This window comes from Akebia trifoliata, chromosome 11, assembly GCF_017979445.1.
Source record: "Akebia trifoliata isolate Shusen 1 chromosome 11, ASM1797944v1, whole genome shotgun sequence".
NCBI classification, from domain to species: Eukaryota; Viridiplantae; Streptophyta; class Magnoliopsida; order Ranunculales; family Lardizabalaceae; genus Akebia; species Akebia trifoliata.
The window spans coordinates 35,975,048-35,996,545 of NC_141385.1; the positions used below are offsets into that span (position 1 = coordinate 35,975,048).

At 35.5% G+C, this 21,498-nt stretch overlaps 1 protein-coding gene across 1 annotated transcript in view; it reads right to left on the bottom strand.

Moving 5' to 3' along the window:
* Nucleotides 1-21,498, bottom strand: part of LOC147391413 (MraZ) — an 80,034-nt gene that overhangs the window by 24,046 nt on the left and 34,490 nt on the right. Inside the window, exons 9-13 of the mRNA XM_086458225.1 lie at nucleotides 13,442-13,541; nucleotides 10,738-10,855; nucleotides 10,325-10,534; nucleotides 2,831-3,155; nucleotides 1,871-1,964 (exon numbers count right to left, since the gene is read on the bottom strand). Coding sequence (XP_086314351.1) covers nucleotides 1,871-1,964; nucleotides 2,831-3,155; nucleotides 10,325-10,534; nucleotides 10,738-10,855; nucleotides 13,442-13,541 — 847 coding nt within the window. The remainder of the gene's footprint in view (nucleotides 1-1,870; nucleotides 1,965-2,830; nucleotides 3,156-10,324; nucleotides 10,535-10,737; nucleotides 10,856-13,441; nucleotides 13,542-21,498) is intronic.

Here is a 21,498-nt window from a genome sequence, read left to right on the forward strand (position 1 = left end):
TTTTTACTAAGGTTATGGCTAACCTAGTAACTGCCTCGAAACAACAACACATACATCTCAAAAATCAGATCTGCTCAAGAGACTATCCAGAAAAATCAGGGTGTCATCAAGAAACTGTAGGTGGGATACTAGAGGACTACTAGCACTGACCCTAAAGCTAGAAAACTTTCCAATGTACACAACCCAAGAGATTAGCCTCCCCACAGATTTGAGCACCATCACAAATAAGAAAGGGGGGTAGTGGGAGCTTTTGAAAAAAAAAAAAAAACAGCTAGACTCCCAATTACTAGGATAGAAAAGGATGGAGACGAGACACATTTCATCACACATGATATCCACTTGCTACCGAATCCCATCCTCTCCAAAATGTATTCTAGAAATGCCTAATTAACATGATCATACGCTTTTTCAAGATCTACTTTGCACACAATCCTAATTATGCTTAAAAATGACCCCGAATATATGTATACAATTGTATATGTAGCACCGACTAGGCTAATTGGTCTAAGCTCCGAGATGTCCTCATACCCCGTTTTCTTTGTAATCAAGATAACATAGGAGTACTTGGAAGCAAAGTCAAGAAATACCTTACCATGGAACTCATTAATAACCAATCAAAGATTGTCTCTTAGAATTCCCTAACTAAATTTAAAAAAAAAGTGAAAATAGATAAACGGATAAAACTTTTGGTCAAGTTACGCAACCAAACTTTTATTAGACCGCGTAAAACACCCTTTAAAAAAGGTCCTATAAATTTGCTAGAGCCTAACGGTTGAGATATGTTACTTTGGTCAATTCATTTTATCATACATAGATGCTTTGAAAGCACTGTAACAGGTCTTTGATTTATCAAATCATATTTGACTTGTTTTTAAGTCCCTTTGCAGCCTCTTGGAATTGATTTGGCATTCCCATTGGGAGTTCTTTCAGATTTCCCTCTAAGAAACCCTTCATTACATTATGATCAAAATTTCATCAATTTCTTTACCATGCTATTCTTTCATTTCATAGAAGATCTTGAAATCCCCTTGCAACAAAACACCTCCATACACATTAAAAAATCAACCCAAGGAATTATAACTGCATAACCTTTGATGATTAGCATATAATAGGATTGAAGGATGAGTAGATCAATGTATTAACAACAAGAAGAAATGGAAATCATGGTTCAAAGTTTTGTTCCATCTTGGATGTTTTAGCCAGATTGTTTTTCTGAAAACTAGGATAACATTGTGAATTTTCGAATGTATCGCAATGTTTCGGAATGTCCCACGAAACAAACTAAAAATATTGGTACATATAAAAAGAAATTTTTATTCAAATTTGAATGTTTAAGAACATTTAGGAATGCTTCCTGAAAAGTTTAAAAAAATTTCAACGTTAAATTAGCCATTAACAAATTTTTTACTTCTAAGGTTCATTCAATCAATTAAAAAAGACCTTAAAAACATTATCCATGCATCAAATGCAATGTTTCGAGGTTTTTTGTTTGCGAATGTTATGAAGCATTTCTAATGTGTATTGATTTGAAAAATATGGTTTTTAATTCTAATTATCATTTTAAAATTTTTTATACTTATTTATGAATAAAAACTAAAATTCAATGATTTAAAGTGAATGCTTCGGAATGTTTCATTCCCCCTTTTTGAAAAAATCGAAACAAGATAAAGATACAGAATTTTAAAGCTTGGCATGAAAAGCAAATAAAGAGCCTTGCATAGATGTAACTAAATAGTGTACAACTATGAGGTCTACCAAATGCGCAAAATAACATAGAGAGAATCTATACCTTAAATAATCAATCAAAAAAATCTATAAATTAAATAAATACAGGAGATTAAAGATAAGAGATAGCTAATGAGAGTCATACATTGCAGAATGTGCCAAACAACCCTTTGGGGCACTTTTTTCCTGTAATTGTGCCTTCCTCTCCATGACGACCACCAGTGTTCCCAGTCCCACCACTGTTCGAGTTGATATGAAAAAAGAAAAGAAAAAGATAGTTTAGATACAATTCAGAAATAAAAACAGGTAAGTTACCCGCACCATTTATGCCAGATTAAAGGTACATTTTTTAAATGAAAACATTTAAATTATAGATCAGTATTTTTTGTGAGTGTAATTGTCTGCAGTAATGTGTGCTTTGGGCAGCTGGCCTTTAGGTGATTGCATCCATGAGTCATACCTGATTAATTTCAATTCTACAATGATTTAAAAAGAAGAAACCTGGGGCAGTATGGTGGAATATGACTTGGCCAATACCTAATTGCCCAACACAAGAACCTGATCTTGATTGTTTACCATCTTCTATTTGTCAAATAACTAATTATAGTAACCATCTGACTCAATTTCTATGCAACAGACCAACCAAGCACTGATGTAACAGTTGCATGGCCGACAATAAAGTAGATATGCCTATTTGTACATATCTTGGAATCTGTTCCTGTAGCCAAATACTTCAAACTCCACTAAATATAGTAAACACAACTTTTAACATTGGAATAAAAATACGCCTTTGTCAATTTATTCCCTGAGGTGTTGATGCAGATCAAAGCCATTAACATCTGGTTGCCTTAAATGAAGAGAATGAGATTCAAATAAAAGCTGAAAAAAAAATAGAAAATTTCTGCAGTCTAACTAATAGCAAGAAATTCCATGGAGTAGCAGCTTAATGCCTGAACTAGCTCTCTCTTCTGATGTTGACAAGTATATCCTTGTAAGACAGTATTATCAAACTACTATTGCATGAATTTGAAAATGCACATACACCAATTTTATCATGCTTCATTCAACTTTTTCACTATATTTATCATGATAAAGTTAGGCATACCTTATGTCGATGGTACCATTTATAGTTGCAATGGGAACATATTCATCACCCATGGCTATATTAGACCAATGAAAATGCACTCTTCCACCCCCACCGCCACCACCGCCAGCAGGGCCACCATTACCACCAGCAATAGATAAAGATGAGCTTTTTCCAAGTGTAAGTGCTTGAATAAAAAGTAGAATTGTTCCGCCAGAACCACCACCAACTCCACCCATCAAAGTGCGATTACTGTTTCTTGTTGCTTTTCCAGAGCTTTGACCATCAACCCTTAAAGATCCATAAATATCTAGCTTTGCAAGTGGCCATTGAATGGAACCCATCACTAGGAAAAGTGAATGGTGACATCAAAGGGAAAAACAAATCACATGTAAATCCCCAAGAAAAAAGAACAGGAAAAGTAATCAATTTCTTGCTAAATTTCAGAACATTTGCCAGTTCAAGTTCCAAAAATCTGGAATGGAACATCAAATAGTTATAAACCAAAGGAATACTGAGCACATTGATAACTTACTGAAACATTTAATATAACGAAGCCCAGACCAGGTCAACTTTCAAATCAATGCGACCCATTCTAATTATCTTTTCATGATGCAAGTTATGTTCGTGTACCATACAACCCTTCAAAATAAGGTATTAGAATCCACCAAGTTGATTGAATTTTAGTTTTGGTGTCTATTCCATAAGTTTGGAAACCGAAATATTTCAATCGTTATGTAATTAAGATAAGTTTTCATGGAAATATTGAGGAAATTTTCTTTAAAATTGTATAAATGACTAAACAAACAAGTCATCAAACTACAATAAACAATCATATGTTGTCCATAAATGAAGATCAATATTACTTGAAATTTTGTAATTTACAAATCCTTTCTACAATTATTATTTTTATAAATAATAATTTTTAGATAGAATATTGTGATTCAATTCCGCTATTCATCAAAATATTTCCACCGAAATCTTGCAGTTTTATACCTATTTCAGTTGAAATTCATTGTTCACCAGGATATTCCACAAAATAAAGTCATTTCCACTGAAAATCTTGCATTTTTACACAATTTTCAATGTGTTGAATCATGTGGAAATGGAAATATTTCATGGCAGTATGTCGAAATTTAATATTATGGAATCCACTAACATGAGCCTAGGAAAAACAATACTCCTAAGTGAGCAACCAATGATTTTCTCCACAGACAAGGTATGCAAGATTGCTATCATGAATGATGAAACAACAGTAGGTTCACTTTTTGTAAAATGCATCCAAGGTTTTATACTTTTGGGATTGTCCAGATACTCGTCGGAATGTCCAAAAGCTTCATCAAAATTATAACTTTCTCCTTATAGAAATAATATTTAGATCTTTCAGTTTCTTAAGTCAACTAAAGCTAAATATGGATGGAATAGATCAATATAAAAAGATCTATTGATACCGAACTAAACATAATTCATTTTTACTAATGAATGAATAGGGTATTAATTTAGAAAGAACAAAAATGCCCCGCATTTACATTTAACCTTATTATTATCAAGGTCATCTTCTTCAAAATGAATAAAACTATAATCCCATGAACCTAAACCTTGTTAGTTCTTTATTTTCTAAAATTATAGTCCTTTTATTATGTTGTTTTCAAAATAGCCTTAGTTAATATTTTAAATAAAAGAGACCCTAACAAACATTAAATGATAAAATATGAAAACCTAAATTATTTATTTAAAATTTAAAGTAATTTCAATCATGCATAAATCCCAACTTTTGCAATACATGTGCATTCACACATGCCACCCACTAATTTTCTTAATCTAAGACACATCACAAATTTAGCTAAATATTTGAAATACCCTTTATTTTAACCCTACTTTTAGAAACGCCTCTTAAAGCAGGTAAGACCCAGAGGCTAAGCCTATGCCCAATCTTTTTTCAATGAATTTGGTTGAGGATGAAGAGGTTGAAAGGCAAGCAGTGATAGGAACAATTTGTAAACCAGGAAGACCTTTAGTTCTTAGGAGTAGAATTGATTTGGTTCAACAAAAGAATAATTTGAATGAAATAATGTACTTAAAAAGAAAATTCTAATGAAGATAGTTATCACAAACAAGAAAGAAAATGCTGGCTAGTATCATAGTCACAAAGTTCGACGAATTTTCTCGAAAATTCGAAAAACATCGCAAAATAGGGGGATAACCGATTTATTCCGTGTTTAATTGGGTAAAACCTTAAAACGGCAATTTAATCGGTGATTAATGGAAAAAACGCCGAATATTTTGATTCAGCCGCACTCACAATTCACACCCACGTGTCAGTGATGTCACACGGTATGACTTATAAAGTAAAAAAACATATTTTTTTTTAACTTCTTTACTGTTCAGCTGCACTTCACACCACGTTGGACGATAATAATTAGAAAGTTATAATTATAAAAAGAGCTGCTATTGACACCTCAACTTTTATATATTACACCCCAATTTCTTAAATTATGTATCAAGCCCTGATTAAAGATTAAGACACACCCTTCAAACATTATGTAGAAATAGTTAAGACTTGTAATATGTTTTTTTTGATAAATATAAGAGAGAATACTTTTTGGTAAGACTTGTAATATGTTATTTAGAGGAGATCTAAAATAATATTTAGTTGTATGAGGGAGGATATTATAATTATGGAAAATTATATATAAATAGTGAGAGGGGTTGATTAACCCTAATAAGATATTTTTCCTCCCTAATTTTTCCTCTCTTTTTCCTTGATTAATCTTTTCCCCTCCTCTATTATTCAGAGTTTTGTTCTACAACTTGGTATCAGAGCATCAATCTTGGCAAGATTTTTCAATTTTTTCTTGCTTCCATCTATCACAGACCTTGAGGGCCTAGGAAAGTATGTCGGCTTCTCAAATCTCTGTATGTCTTAAAGCAGTCTCCGCGAGCTTGGTTCCAGCGTTTCTCTGAGGTCATTCTATGGGTTTTTCTAGATGCCACTCTGACCATACTTGCTTTATTCGATGAGGAGTAGATGGTCGTAATACCATTGTCTTGGTTTATGTGGATGATATTATAGTAACTAGAAATGATACACAATGGATTGACAGGGTTAAGAGGCAATTGAGTAATGTTTTTAAGGTTAAGGACTTAGGTCCCCTCAAGTACTTTTTGGGGATAGAGGTAGCCCGTTCATGTCGTGGTATTTCGTTATCTCAACGCATATACACATTGAATCTTCTTCAAGGACACTGGTTTGCTTGGTTGTCGTCTTGCCTCTTCTCCAATGGATCAGAATCATCGTCTTCATGCTGAATGTGGGGAGCTTTTATCTGATCCTTCATCTTACCAAAGACTCGTAAGCCGTTTGATTTATCTAACTAACACTAGACCGGATTTGACATTTGCAATCAGTGTAGTCAATCAGTTTATGCATGCTCCGCGTACCTCTCATCTTGACGCTATGTACCGTATCCTTCGCTACTTGAAGTCTCGTCCTGGTCTAGGTTTATTTTATTCGTCTACTACTTAGCCACATTTGTCTTATTTCACTGATGCTAATTATGCCGGTTCTTACAGATAGGAGATCTACATCTAGTTTCTGTACTTTATATGGTGGTAACCTTATTTCGTGGAAAAGTAAGAAACAGAGTGTGATTTCTCGTTCATCTGCTGAAGCCGAGTATCGTGCTATGACTCTTGGCACATGTGAACTTCTTTGGCTTAGATCTTCGCTGACAGAGTTGGGATTTCCTATTGCTGGTTCCTCCTCACTTTTCTGTGACAAGTCTACTATCATGCTTGCATTTGACTCAGTCCTTCACGAAAGAACTAAGCACATCGAGGTTGATGTTCACTTTTTTAGGGAGAAAGTTTGATTTGGTGCACTTGAGACAGTTTTTGTTTCTTCTTCAGATCAACTGGCCAATATGCTTACAAAGTCTATGGGACCTTCTGCTACTAACTCTCACCTTGCCAAGCTGAGTCTAGTTGATATATTTGCCTCAACTTGAGGGGGAGTATTGGGAATATTAGAATAGTTAGTTTTAATTTTACTAATATTAGGTTATTTCTTTTTATTTATTTGTAAGGGCATTTATGACTATTCATTTATTATTGATTATAAATATATGCCAAGCTCTTATTATGAGTAAGGTTTTTCTCTTCTAAAATTTTTCTGAGGAAGAGAATTGTTGTTTCACAACAGAAATATGCTCTTGATCTACTTAAGGAGACCGGAATGAGTGGTTTGTAGACCAGCAACACCCCAATTGATCCCAATCAGAAACTTGGAGATAACAAAGAAGGTGATCTTAGAGATACATCTCGATTTCAGAAATTGGTAGGGAAACTAATTTACTTATCACATACACGACTAGATATTACATTTTCCGTGAGTCTAGTAAGTCAGTTTATGCACTCACCCTATAAGAAACATCTTGAAGCAGCTTATCAAATCCTGAGATATTTGAAAGGTACAACAGGTAAAAGCTTACTCTTTCAGAAGACTACACAGCAAAGTATTGACAACCACATTGATGCAGATTGGACAGGTTCAATTACTGACAGGAGATCTACGTCAGGATACTGCACATATGTATGGGGTAATTTAGTCACGTAGAGTAAAAAACAAAACGTGGTTGCAAGAAGCAATGCTGAAGTAGAATTTCTTGCTATGGCTCATGGGGTTTGTGAGATGTTATGGCCATAGAGGGTACTAGAAGAGTTGAAGTTACCAGTGAACATGCCAATGAAACTATACTGCGATAACAAAGTCGCCATCAGCATTGCACAGAATCCAATGCAACATGATCGTACAAAACATGTGGAGATTGATAGACACTTTATAAAGGAGAAGATTGACAGTGGAGCTATTTGTATGCCGTTTGTTCCAACAACGCAACAAATAGCCGATATCCTTACCAAAGGATTGTTCAAACCTAACTTTGAACTTCTTGTTAGTAAGTTGGGCATGATTGATATCTATGCACCAACTTGAGAGGGGGTGTCGAAATTTTAAGAAGTAGTTAGGATGTTTATCTTTTGAAATTAGTATTTCAAATTTTAAATCTTAGTTAGGCAGTTTCCTCCTTTTTGTTGTAATTAGTTGTTCCTTTTTTGTAGCAAAATTAGTTTAGAACAAGTACTACTATTTTGCTATAAATCTATGTATTAGTTCATTATTTTTTTTCTAGAATAATTATTTCTTCTTCTCAAAAGTTACACATTTGTTCCCATTCCTAATAGTATTGTAGAAACTTATAAAACTCTTGAATGGAAGAAAGCGATCCAAGAAGAAATGGATGCTCTATTGAGAATAATACACGGGAGATGGTGGATTCGCCAGAAGGAAAAGTACCAGTGGGCTACAAGTAGGTGTTTATTGTATAGTACAGAGCTTATGACACAATGGAAAGTTACAAAGTGAGACTTGTTGTTAAAGGGTATACCCAAACCCAAGGGATTGATTATACCGAAACATTTGCCCCAGTAGCCAAGAGAACACTATTAGGGTATTATCATCCTTAGCTGCAAATTTATCTTGGCCTTTAAATCAGTTAAATGTAAAAAAAATTTCTTAAATGGAGAACTAGAAGAAGTGTACATGCATCCTCTTCCAGGGTTTCAAACTCCAGAAAGTAAAAGAAGAGTATGTAGATTAAAAAAATCAATTTATGAGTTGAAACAGTTTCCTCGAGCATGGTTTAACAAGTTCAATAAAGTAGTAAAACAAGTGGGTTACACTCAGAGTTATGCAGATCACATTATTTTTGTGAAAAGAGATAATGATTTCATCACAGTCCTTATTGTATATGTTGATGATATTGTGTTGACAGGAAACTACCCTCAAGAGATCAGAGGTTGGAGAAGTTTTTAGCTTCTAAATTTGAAATTAAGGATCAAGGAGATCTAAAGTATTTCCTTGGAAATGAGGTAGCTCGATCCAAGAAAGGCATATTTATTTCCTAACGCAAGTATGTTTTAGACGTACTTCGTGATACTGGGAAACTTGGTGCCAGACCTGCAGATACTCCAATGGATCCCAATCAGAAGCTTGCTAACATAGAAGGTGAACTATTAACAAATGTTGGGAAGTTTTAGAGACTGGTAGGTTGTCTCTTGTACTTGTAATTGACCAAACCAGATATAACATATGTGGTTAATGCTATTAGTTAGTACATGCATGACCCAAAAATTCCTCACCTTGAACTAGTAAAAAGAGTTCTTAGGTACCTAAAAGCTGCCCCTGAAAATGGGATTTTGTATGCTAATCATGGTCATTTCAGAATAGAAGCATTCACAGATGCAGATTGGGTTGGGGCTAGAGATGATCGTCGAGTTACCTCCAGGTATTGCACATTTGTTGGAGGTAACTTAGTTACTTGGAGAAGCAAGAAACAAACTATGGTTACTTTGCCTAGTGTTGAGGCAAAATATCGAGCCATGACTCGGGGTACTACAAAGATTTTTTAGCTTCGAATTTTGTTAGGGGAACTTGGTGTCAAGGGGCAGAACATGTGAGACTATTGCGATAACAAAACAGCTATAAATATAGCCTTTAATCCAATCCAACCTGACCGTACAAAGCATATTGAGATTGATAGACACTTTATTAGAGAGAAAGTGGAGTATAAAGTTATGTGTCTCTCATATGTGAAGTCAAAGGATCAACTGGTAAAATATGTTGACTAAAGGGGTTCCAAAGAAGAAACTGGATGAAACTCTTGGCAAGTTAGGCATGATCGATATCTATGCCCCACTTGAGGGGGAGTGTAGAAATAGTTAAGACTTGTAATATGCTATTTAGAGTAGGTCTAAAATAATATTTAGTTGTATGGGGGAGAATATTATAATTATGGGAAGATTATATATAAATAGTGAGAGGGTTGATTATACCCTACTCAAATATTTTCTCTCCCTAATTTTTCAGCTCTTTTTCCTCGATTTCTCTTTTCCTTCCTCTGTTATTCAGAATTTTGTTCTACAACTCATTACAAAGGTATAACACTCGAATCAAACAATTTCAGTAGTTGTTTACAATTATGATTAGACTTATATAAAACCCTAAACCCAATAAATAAATAGAAATTTAGCAACAAAAAAGGAGAGAGCTTCTATTAGCAACCCAACTTTTACTCATTATCAACCAATCACTTATTTTCTTTATTTTAGTTGGGGTGTAATAAGTAAAAGTTGGGTTGCCAATAGCAGCTCTCAAAACAAATAAATATATCAATTGTGAATTATTTTTCCTGTTTATAATCCCATCATTTTCAGTCTTTTTCAACCTCTCCGAAATTTTCCAAATTTGTCCGAATTGGACCCTTACCGAATAATTGTTGAATCCGAACTTTGTTACTATGGCTAGTATTAAAAACAAGTCAGTTTTCCTTTAGAAACAATGCATGACATTTGCATGCAATTACTTCGGACAAAAGCTAACAAAATTTTCCTCAAGGGACAAACTGCAATATACGGTTTCACAAGATTTGTGCAAAATGAAAAATGGAAATGCCATACCTATCATTCCTCCTCCAGCAACATTTGCATATGACTCATTTGGGCCATTACTTCCACTTCCCAACTCACATGGAAGATCGGCATCACCGTATTCTTGACCACCTTTACTTAGTATGCCATTGGAAAAACCTGAGCCCCCTCTTCCCCCATGTCCAGCGCCACCTCCAGCTCCGTTTGAATAGTTTCCTTTACCTGTACCTTCTTTGCAACCTAAAAAAGGGTTTCCAAAAAGGATGAAGCTAAAAAATATAGATATAATTAAATCTCATCGATAGGATGGAAACTTCACCACATGGATGTTGAACTAACAAGAGAAGAAATGAATATAAATTTTATAAACTAGAAGAGGCTCACTTATATGAAACTGAGTTATTTCATTACAACTGAACTCAACTTCAAAAGACGTGGATTACCTAATTCTGATGCACTTATCATGCCATCTGAGTCAACAAAGACAGTCCTTGCTCTGTGGATGTGAAGAATACTTCCTTTGACAAGGCCATTAACAGTAAGGTCCTCGACTCGACAGATCTGCAAAAATTAAACCCTAATAGAGAGTTAATGCAGGTCGAATAAATTTGATTGAAGTCACGTTCATTACAAGATGAAATGGAAAAAAAAAAAAAAAATCTTTTGAATGAGTCAATAAATCCGTTGTCTTGCAAATCTAAATATTATCTAATTCTTGTCTATGAAATATTTCAAACATTTGATAGAGTTTGGACCTTTTTTTTTATATCACCACTTCAGCAGGAAATAAAATCTATTTCCCTCCTTCTACTTGCCTGCAAAATAAACTATGGATGGATGGTTTGCGATATTTGGATTATTTTAGTTTAACCATGATGCCATTAGAAGCTAGCAGAAGGCATATCTCCAATCCAATTGCTTATTGGTTTTCTCTAACAACTGCACACTAGAAAGAATTGTGAATACATTGAGATTTAGAGAACTGGTTTTGAAAAGATAGTGGATTACTTTTTCTCTGCTAAATTGGAGATTGCTTCATTGATTTCTGATGTGGCATAAACTTACCAAGGTTGTACGAGCTTTATCTACATCCTTATTTTAAATTTCAGAAGCTCCCAGTGTGCCTGGAGTGGTGACTGTTGAGAAGAGGTCAAAGTGGGTAGGATTGATAGACCTACTCATCAGATAAGCCTGGTGACCTTTAAATGTTCTTCATGAAGCTACCAGTGTGCCCCAAGAGATAATGTGAGTAAGAAAGTTATCCACGGGCAGGTTAGAGTAGCTGGGAGGGTATCTAACAGTGCAGGAAGATTCATAAAGTTATTAGGCATTTCGTTGAGCGGTAAGGAAAAGCATGTTGACTAGCACTCCGATCTACTCCTTTTTTTTCCCTTTTTTTTTTTAATCTTTAAAAGGACAAAACTGCAATGGGAGAAACCAGTGCGTGACTTTCTTTGGAATGATAAGGCTGAAAACCACAAATTCTATCTAGGCTCTAGGAGATTCAAGTTGGTGAACTCAGCTTTGTTGGGTAAGTAGTTGAGATTGGGGGTCGTGCATGAGTGTCTGGTGAGGAAAGTAATTCATGCCAAGTGTGGTGAGAGCCCCAAGGAATGGGAGAGTCAACTGGTTAGTTTGTTCCAAGTTTGAAGTGTTTGGAGGGGCATTTATAAAAGGTCTTTGGTGTTCTGCAAGCACATTCACTTCAAGGTGGGAAGAAGGAACCGTGTATGGTTCTAGGAGAACCAATGGTACAGTGACACCTCTTTGTAGGATGCTTCCAAGGTAAATCTTAGGATTTGGGCATGCAGTCGGGATAATAAGTTTTCTATCAAATCCCTTTATTTTTCCTTTAGGATGTGTAGTGACCCTAGTTTCCTTGCTTCTATTATCCAAAGTGGCATTTTCATTTGGACTGTAGCTTTGGACAAACTATTAACCTCATATCACATTCAAGTCATGGGCAATACCTCTACTGAATTTTGTTTCATGTATAAATCCAGTGGGGAAACTATGGATCATCTTCTTATTGACTGTGATTTTGCCTGTAAGGTTTGGGCACATTTTCTCTCTATTTCCCAAATCTCTTGGTGTTTTCCTAGCTCGATGCTTCAATTATTCCAAGGCTGGAGGTCCATGGCCATGGCTGCTAGGGAGAGGATTCCATGTAGACTTACGCCTTTTGCAATTTGCTGGAACCTATGGAAGGCGAGGAATGGAGGGATCCTTAAAGAGAAGAAACAGTCTCTGCAGGAGATCATGGTTAGTATTTTGGGTTGTGTTCTACCATTGTAACCTGTTCAGAGTTTAGAGGTGTCTTCTTCAAGGATATTCTTTTTAGGTGGACCTAGTTTGTAAAGGTAGTAGTTAGTCCTCCTTTGTTCTCTCTCCTTGGAGGTCATCACGTTCTCCATTTAATAAAATTTTCAAATATCCAAACCAAAAGAAAGAGTACAAGGTTGATCATCCATAAACATAAAAAGGCCGTGCTTCAAGAAAAAATCATAAACATAATATGAACCAGCACTATCGAAATTATATACATCGTCCACAGCTACATACATTAATCCAAAGCATATGCTGTTTAGAAATGGAGATGCATCTTGGCATTCCTCGATAAGAACACCCTTCCAAAGAAGGCTTGAACGAAAGAGAATTTATCCCTAATCATATCCAATCACAACATAAAGCATCCATCACAAGGGTGAACATGTTGCCCAAGAAAGCTGATTTGAAGCAAATTCAAGTTCTGATTGGGAGATTTGGCCGTGGTATGTACTTTTTCTGGGTCTTTTTCCATTCTAGTATATGAGTGAATTCGATTAACGTCTAGAGCATTGTGTTCTACTGTTCATACAAATCTAGCAATAAAATTGCATTATGACCTGTGAAGAAAGACTTCTCTTAAACAATACAATTTCTTTTTTTTCTTTTTTTTTCCCTCTTCTCGTTTAGGGTTTGAACAAGATCCCATCCTCCGTAAGTACTAAGATAGAAAGATGAAGACAAGCATATTGAGTTATCCAGACATTGACAAAGATATAAAAATACAACATAATATTATTTTAGTAACAGATAATATGAAAATATTCAGATGTAAGGTAATCTAGTATGGTTAAGAAGTTAAAAAATGTGACAATTTCTTACTTGAAGTGAAAAGGACAATGTATTATTCACATGGCAATCTTCTGGAGGAATTATCAAATCCATCAGGCATGTTTGACTCTCACAATGGGATTTGGTTGCCCTGAGGTAAACGAAGCACAATAATTAAAGTTAGAATCCTATTTAGTTCAGAAGTATTCATGACTAGAAACCATATAGCATTAAGTACATGTAGTTTTGGTATTCCGAATTTAGCAACAATGAGTGGCATAGTTGTAGTTTATTTTTCTTTATAACTGGAATTTTATTGAAAAGAGGGAAAGAAGTCCTCGAGAGGAAAAAACAAAGAGAACAAAGAAGTAAATAACTGGAAGAAAACAACAAAAAACACAGTCCCACCCCAAATTTAGCAACTAATGAGTGGAATAGTTGTAGTTAATTAAAGAGTGACTAATAATAAAGAGAAAGGCGCATGTTTGACACATTATGCACATTCTGCTTTCTTGGTTGTTGCATTCCTCTTTCTAATTTCTTCTTCAACCAGTCTTACTTGATCTATGGTATACAAAACCTTAACTTTTCTAATTTTTACATGGTATCAATATCTAAGTTCGGGTTTTGTCTTCCTTTCCTTATTCCACCTTTCTATCATTACCATATAGAATTGTTGGGATCCTCAAGGGAAGTCTTGCTAATCTAATCATGCTTATATTGATGATGATAGTCAGAATATTCGGTCAACTGGGCCAATAACTTCTAAACAATGAAAAAGTATATCTGGAGAATGGTGATCACATTTATCATGTGCTTTCACACAACGATTATACCTAAGATAATCCAAAGTCGCTGTCCTCTATTAGCTTGACTCTTCTTTCCTACTCCCAAGCTAATGGTTTGCCTTGCGTTTAACAAAACATTGTCATGGTCCGTGGATCATCACTTCTAGGGCATTTGATCATATAAATGGTAACTCAGGTGTGTTTTCTTCACTCGTGAGTCTTGTTATCATGTTTTTATCAATTTTAGAGATGATATTATATCTAGAATGGCATGGACAAGGCATTGCAAACCTTAGTCCATCCTTACTATCGTCTTTTACGTTGTATATTCCTAATTTTCCTTGGAGTTACTTGTTTCTGAAAGTAAAGTTTTATAAAAGCTATTTTAATTATTCTAGAACCTTTTCTCCCTCTCACAACATGTTTCAAGATTTGTAGGTGTTAGTTGGCTTAGTTGGTAATGTCTTTGGTGATGATACCAAGACCTGGGTTCATATCCCACCAACACCGTGTTACTAATCTCATTAAAAACAGACTTGCCGATCCAAAAATATATGATGTGAATCGATTAGACTCTACTACCTGGACTATGATGCAAGGGGGGCCTGAATTACATTAAGATTCACCTCTTGACTAGTGGTATTATCCTATTAGTCATCTATTCCTTACATGGTTGTAGCACTTGGCTCCATTTTTGTCTTTTCTATTTTGATTGGAATGTGAAGTGGGTCAATTCATTAATCATAGAATATTGTTTCCACCTCATGAAATAGCCATAGCTTGTGCCCATTTTTATTGTTCAGGTTACGTTATGATTTAGGTCGTTATTTTTTAAAATGATATTACCGGTGTAAAGTCCCATAATTTTTTATTATCAGTATCTTATTTTAATATTAATTAATTTTTATTTCTTTAGCTTTATATATTTAGATTTGCTAAGCTTAGCATCAACATTAATGTGCTTTAGTGGTTAAAAGAGTGGAAAACACACTCTAGACAAAGGTTCAAGTCTCCAAAGATTAGTTTTTATGTGTATATATGAGTCTAGGGGCATTTTAGATATTTCCTACATTAAAAACTCTTCACAAAAGCCTTCTTAGGAGGCTTTCAAAGAGAGTTACAGAATTTACTATTTTTTTCTCTTCTTTTTCTTTCTTTTGTGTTTTGGAGCATTAGGGCTTTGGATTAAAGCTCACCCTAGAGCTAGGGTTTGCTATTAGAAAGCTTTGGAAGAGGTTTTGGAACTTGGAGGAAGAAAAGTATACCTTCCAATCATCTTCTCTCTTACATATCTTACTTTCGTATTGAAAGAGGCAAGTGAAATCTCTCTTCATATTTTCCTTTGATTCCTTGTATATTATCGGGTTGGATTCGTCCTATTGCTTGTATAAAACATATTGGAATCCAATCGATTAGGGGATGTTTTGCACATTAGATCCCAATTGAATAAGAGTTGTTTTGTATATTAGGTTCCGATTGATTAAGGGATTGTTTTGCATGTATAACTACCAATCAATCAAGAGGCTGTTTTGCATGTGCATGATCATAAATCCTTATTTTATTTTACTAATTGGGATTATGTTGTAGAACTTTAAATAATGATTTTTTGACATTATTGCTATTTATTCTGATGATTATGAATCATGTTAAGTATATGGTTTCAAGTATTATTTCATGTTAAATCTTATTGTGTAACTCTTTTATGTGAAACACATAAAACGCAAGGAATTTAATGGTTCATGAAACCCGAATAATGGAATGATTAGATTAAGGATTCAGGTAGAGTTAACTTGGTGGACCGAGTAACTGTAAAGTTAACTATGTTAATGATTAACTTAGTTCGTCAAGTCTTAACAATAATTGTGAATCATTGGGTATTGTTCCAGTGGGATTGGGTTAGTCAAACCAGATTGGTCTAGTGATAATGTGTTGTCATTAGAGGATACATTAGAGTTAGTATACTCTTACCCTTCTTTGGTTGTTGGATGGACAATGTCAGTTCGAATTACATTTCATGCGATGTTCAAACTAACGTGGTTACATTTCGTACAGTGCCATCAATATGAATAAGTTCATACTTGCTTGTTATAGTTGGATCTAAATGATCATTGTTTGAATCTAGGTATAGTTCTTAGAACCGATCACCAGATTTGATCATCTGTTGTCGGCGTAGTCTTTGTATAGTTTGGGTGTGCCATCAAATAAATAGCCAAGTGGAAGATGTGTCTTCCCGTGGATTGATGGCTATTGGTTCTAAATAGAGAACGCCAGTCATTTGGTTGTTATAGAAGATTAGCATTCTACGGGTCTATGATCTTGTTTATCTACTAATGTGGCCGAGTTACACATAAGATGTTTTAGATAAATGATGATAAATTAAACTTAACTAATGTAACCACATAAGTTATTCATTTATTGATAATTTGTGCAGTGACTTTGTACAGCCATGCTTTGCATCATTGGTGCAGGTTGAGTAGTTAGTAGCTTGCGAGCTATTGGCTCACCCTTGTGTTCTACATATTTTCATGTGTAGTATGTGGAGACGATGGAGGTGGCGAAGTAGCTTAGTAGATTTGTTTATTTCAATAGTTATATCTGCTTGTTTTGCTTTAAAGCGATAGGTAGTAAGGATATCGAACAAATTCTCTTGATTCGTTACAGTGTTTAGATTTTGGGTTATTTCTTATTATTGGGAAACATTTAACTAGTTGCTCTTTTATTTTCAATTGCATAAATTTTGTAGTTATTATGATATTCTATGCTTGAGATATATTCTCAATGCCATCCCTCGAAATTTGTGTCCAAATCTAGATGATATTGAATATTCAGATTTGGGGGCGTGACAACCGAAATCTTGGTTATCTTACGAAGGACCAGTTTGAAGTATTATATGTTTATAAAACATTCAAATGGAAATATAAACTTATTTAGTATTAATGCTTGTGTTTTGAGATCTAAATCAGTGCCATAGAGGTTTAACTAATTTTAATCAAACACAGTTAGAAGTAAGGAAGGTTGAAAAAAATTTGAAGCTGAAAAGATGCAAAGAAAGACCCTCTAAGGAGGTGGAAAACTTGGAAAAATATGTGAACGAGTTCCCTTTGAAATTTGGAGGGAGTAGGAGAAGAGTTAAAAAAAATCAATTTTCAAGATAGTTAAATTTTTTTTGAGTGGAATGTTAGGGGTTGGGTAATCATCGCAAAAAGGGCTTCAGTGTAGCAAATTGTTAGGTTTCAAAATCCTCATATTGTGATTTTCCAAGAGTCAAAGTTGGAGTTTCCTCGAGATTTTATCATTGCAGATGTGTGGGGAGGGGATGTCATGAGGTGGTCCACTCTTCCGGCAATTGGCTCTGTTGGAAGGACTATTGTCTTGTGGGATACCAGATATGTGGTTGCAAGGAAGCATTTGATTGGGGATTTTTCAATCTCTATCTTGTGTAATTGTGTTGGGTCTCGGGAGATGTGGGTTTTAACTGGGGTTTATGGTCCAACAAAAGTTTGGGAATGTGATCAATTTTAGGAGGAGTTAAATGATTTGGCTACCTTTTGGGACAGATGTTTGTGTAGGACGTCATTTTCAATGCCATTCGGTTTGCTAGTGAAAAGAAAGGAGGTTGTAGCTGCGCCATAAGTATGAGAAAACTTGATGAGTTTGTGAACAAGAATGAGTTGGTAGACTTACCTATGGGGGGTGCTCGTTATATGTGGTCTAACAATCAGGATATCCCAACTTTATCTTGATTGGATAGGTTTCTTGTGAGTACTAGTTGGGAGGATCTTTTTAGTTCAATCATTCAATCGGCAATCCCTAGGAATGTTTTAAATCATTCCCCTATCTTATTGGAACTTAGAGTGTTTTGGTGAATAAAACTTAGGAAGAAAGCTTTGTTGGAAGAAATCGTTGTTTTGGATAGAGAAGGGGAGGTGGGAGTGATGGATGAAAGGAAAAGAGTAAGTCGCTTTAATCTAAAAACTGAGTTTCAAAAAGTGGCTTTGTGATAAGAAACCAATTGGAAACAAAAGTCTAAACAGAGGTGGTTAAAGGAAGGGGATTATAACACAAAATTCTTTCATCATGTTGTCAACTTTAATAATAGGAGGAATTTCAATGAGAGGATAGTGGTTGAGAACAGTTGCTTGAGGATGAAGAGAACGTAAGGGACTCTATCGTGGAATTTTATCAATCAAAACCTATACATGCTATCAATAGCTTGAAACACCTCATCTTTGTTGAATGGTCTTTCCAACCACTCCCTATCATTGACTGAGATTGAATCAAAACCTAGATCATTCTAAACCTATACAAGGAGGATGTTGAAGAAAGACCCCTTTAGAATGATCTAGGTTTTGATTCAATCTCAGTCAACGATAAGGAGTGGTTGGAAAGACCATTCAACAAAGATGAGGTGTTTCAAGCTATTGATAGCATATGTAGTGATAAGGCGCCCAGCCCCGATGGATTTACAATGGGTTTCTATAAGTTGTGTTGGGAGGTGATTAAGGTGGACTTGATGTTGGCAATTAGGGACTTCTATGAGGAATTTTTTTTTTTTTTTTTTTTTGGGATCACAGGTCTAATACCATGTTCATAACATTAATTCCAAAGAAAGATGGGGCTGAAGAAATGAGGCATTTCAGGCCAATTAGTTTGGCGACTTCAGCGTATAAGATTTTGGCAAAGATCCTTGTTTTGAGGTTAAAAGTGGTGATCCCCAAGGAGCAAAGGGCCTTCATTAAAGGGAACAAATTCTAGATGGTGTTTTGGTTGCAAATTAGTGCATTGATTCTAAGAAAAACATCGGAGAAAGGGGGGTTAGTTTGCAAAGTGGATATTGAAAAGGCGTATGATCATATTAATTGGAACTTTCTTTGGTATCTTTTGCATCGGATGGGGTTTGGTGGGAAATGGATCAATTGGATGAGCCAATGTGTGTCTTCGGCTTCCTTTTCAATTTTGGATAATAAAAGTCAAGCCGACTTTTTTAGAAGTTTGAGAGGTTTAAGACAAGGTGACCCCTTTTCTTTTCAATATTGTGGTAGAAGCCTTGGGTAGGATGTTTTCACGAGCCACCTCAGTGGGTGCTTTGTCTGGGTTCAACGTTTCTCAGTTGGGGCCTAAAGTAACTCATATTCAATTCATAGATGATACACTAGTCTTTTTGGATGCCATTTCCCAATCAGATGTGCTTTTTAGGGTCCTTTCGTGTCGTTCGAGGTTGTGTCTAGTCTTCCAATTAATTTGAGGGCAAGATCTATGCAATTGGAGAGGTCCTTGATATTGAGACTTGGTCAAATTTTCTAGGGTGTCAAGTCAACTTTTTTGTCTAGCTCTTTCTTGGGGCACCCCTTGGGAGCAGTTTATAAATCTTCTTCAGCTTGGGAGACAATAGTGGAAAGGGTCAGGAAAAGGCTAAGCTCGTGAAAAGCTAAGTATCTTTCTAGTGGGGGAGGAGGGGGGAGTTGACGTTGATTAGGAGCACTTTGTCAAGTATTCCGATGCACTTTTTATAGCAATTCACTATACCAAGTAGGATTGAATCTCTATTGGAAAAGATGTTGAGACTTTTTATAGAATGACAAAAGTGACAATCACAAGTTCCATTTGGTGAATTGGAAGTTGGTGTATCGACTTAGAAAACTGGGTGGCCTTGGGATTAAAAGATTCAAGTTCGTCAATAGAGCATTGTTGGGAAAGTGTTTTTGGCATTTTGGTATTGAAAAAGAGGAACTCTGGAGGAAGATAGTTGCCGCAAAGTTTGGGGAGGATCCGCTTGGTTGGGAGAGTCGGCCAAGAATACTACCGTTTGGTTGTCGTGTTTGGAGAGGTATTTCTACTTTGGGAGCTTCCAAGAGGGAGCATATAAGGTATGAAGTTCGAAGAGGTGATCATATTCATTTTTGGGAGGATCAATAGTGTAGCGACACCCCTCTTCAGTTTTTGTTTCTCACGTTGTACTCGCTATCATTGAGGAAAAGAATGCATGTCCTACCTTTTTGGTTCTTAATGAGAGGGATGAGTCTTGGGACCTTGGTCTTAAAAGAAGATTGAATGAGTGGTAGATTAAGGACGCTATCACTATTGCTTCTTTACTAGCCTCCACGGGTCCTTCGCTTGATAGGGCAAATCATCGGATTTGGAAAGGGAATGGCAATGGTCACTTCTCTGTTAAGTCTTTCTATTCGCTTCTTGAAGGTAACCAAGAGGTTTGATTTCCTTCTTCATTTGGACCTCTAAGGTACCTACAAAAGTGTCCTTTTTCATGTGGTTGGCGGCTTTGAATAAGCTTCCAATAGTCAATCTTCTTATGCGCAAGGGTCTCATCTTGATTGATTTATGTTGTTTGTGCAAAATGAGTGGTGAGTCTGTAGTTCATATTCTTATGCACTCTGAGGTGGCTTTCGATGTTTGGTCATTTTTCCTTTCATTGTTCAAGGTCCCTTGGTGTCACCGTTGTTCAATCATTTCCTTCCTTTTTAGTTAAAAGTCCTCTTCTTTGTCTAGCAGGTTGAAGATTCTATGGAAGTTAACCCCTTCTGAAATTTTTTGGGGTTTTTGAAAAGAGAGGAATATGTGTACGTTTGAGATGGGAAGGAGAGTTCCATGCAAGAGCTTATTTTCAATATTCTTGGTTTGATATTCTTTTGGTCTAAGCAGTCTAAGGAGTTTAGGGGCTTGTTTTTTGAAGACTTTTTGTGTAGATAGGAAAGTGTAATTAGGGAGTGATCATTGTTTGTTTTCCTCTTTGAGGACTTCTTGTCCTCTTATCAATAAATTTTTACTTATAAAAAAAAAAACACACATGGCAACTTACATCAAATTTAAAATTTTTGTGCCCATCAACAAAATCATATTGCCGAGAGAAAGAGAATATATATCTACTTTGAGGCCACTAGTACCATATTGCTTCAAATGCCTGTTCCTAAGCGGTTTGAGGGCGATGCAATTCTTTTTTTTTTTTTTTTTTAGTTAACAGAATGCCATTGTCTTTCTTGGATGAAGTAGTTCCTTTGTTGGTCCTATTTTCTGACACCCAAACATTTTCATCTCCTCCACCCGTGTTTAGTTGTGTCTATTTCACCCACCTACTTACTCCTTGTGGTGATAAACTTGATCCCCGGTATATGACATGTCATTCTTGGGTATTCATGCACCGAACGAGAGTGTTTATAATCCCACATAACAAAAGAAATTTGTCTTAGCTAATGTCACCTTTTTTAAGAGTTTCCTTTCTTTGATAATGAAGGTGAGCCGTTATTTTCATTATCCCCCTCTTCCCCTGGTTATCTGTTTCACAGGAAGCGCAAATGTCTTACATAT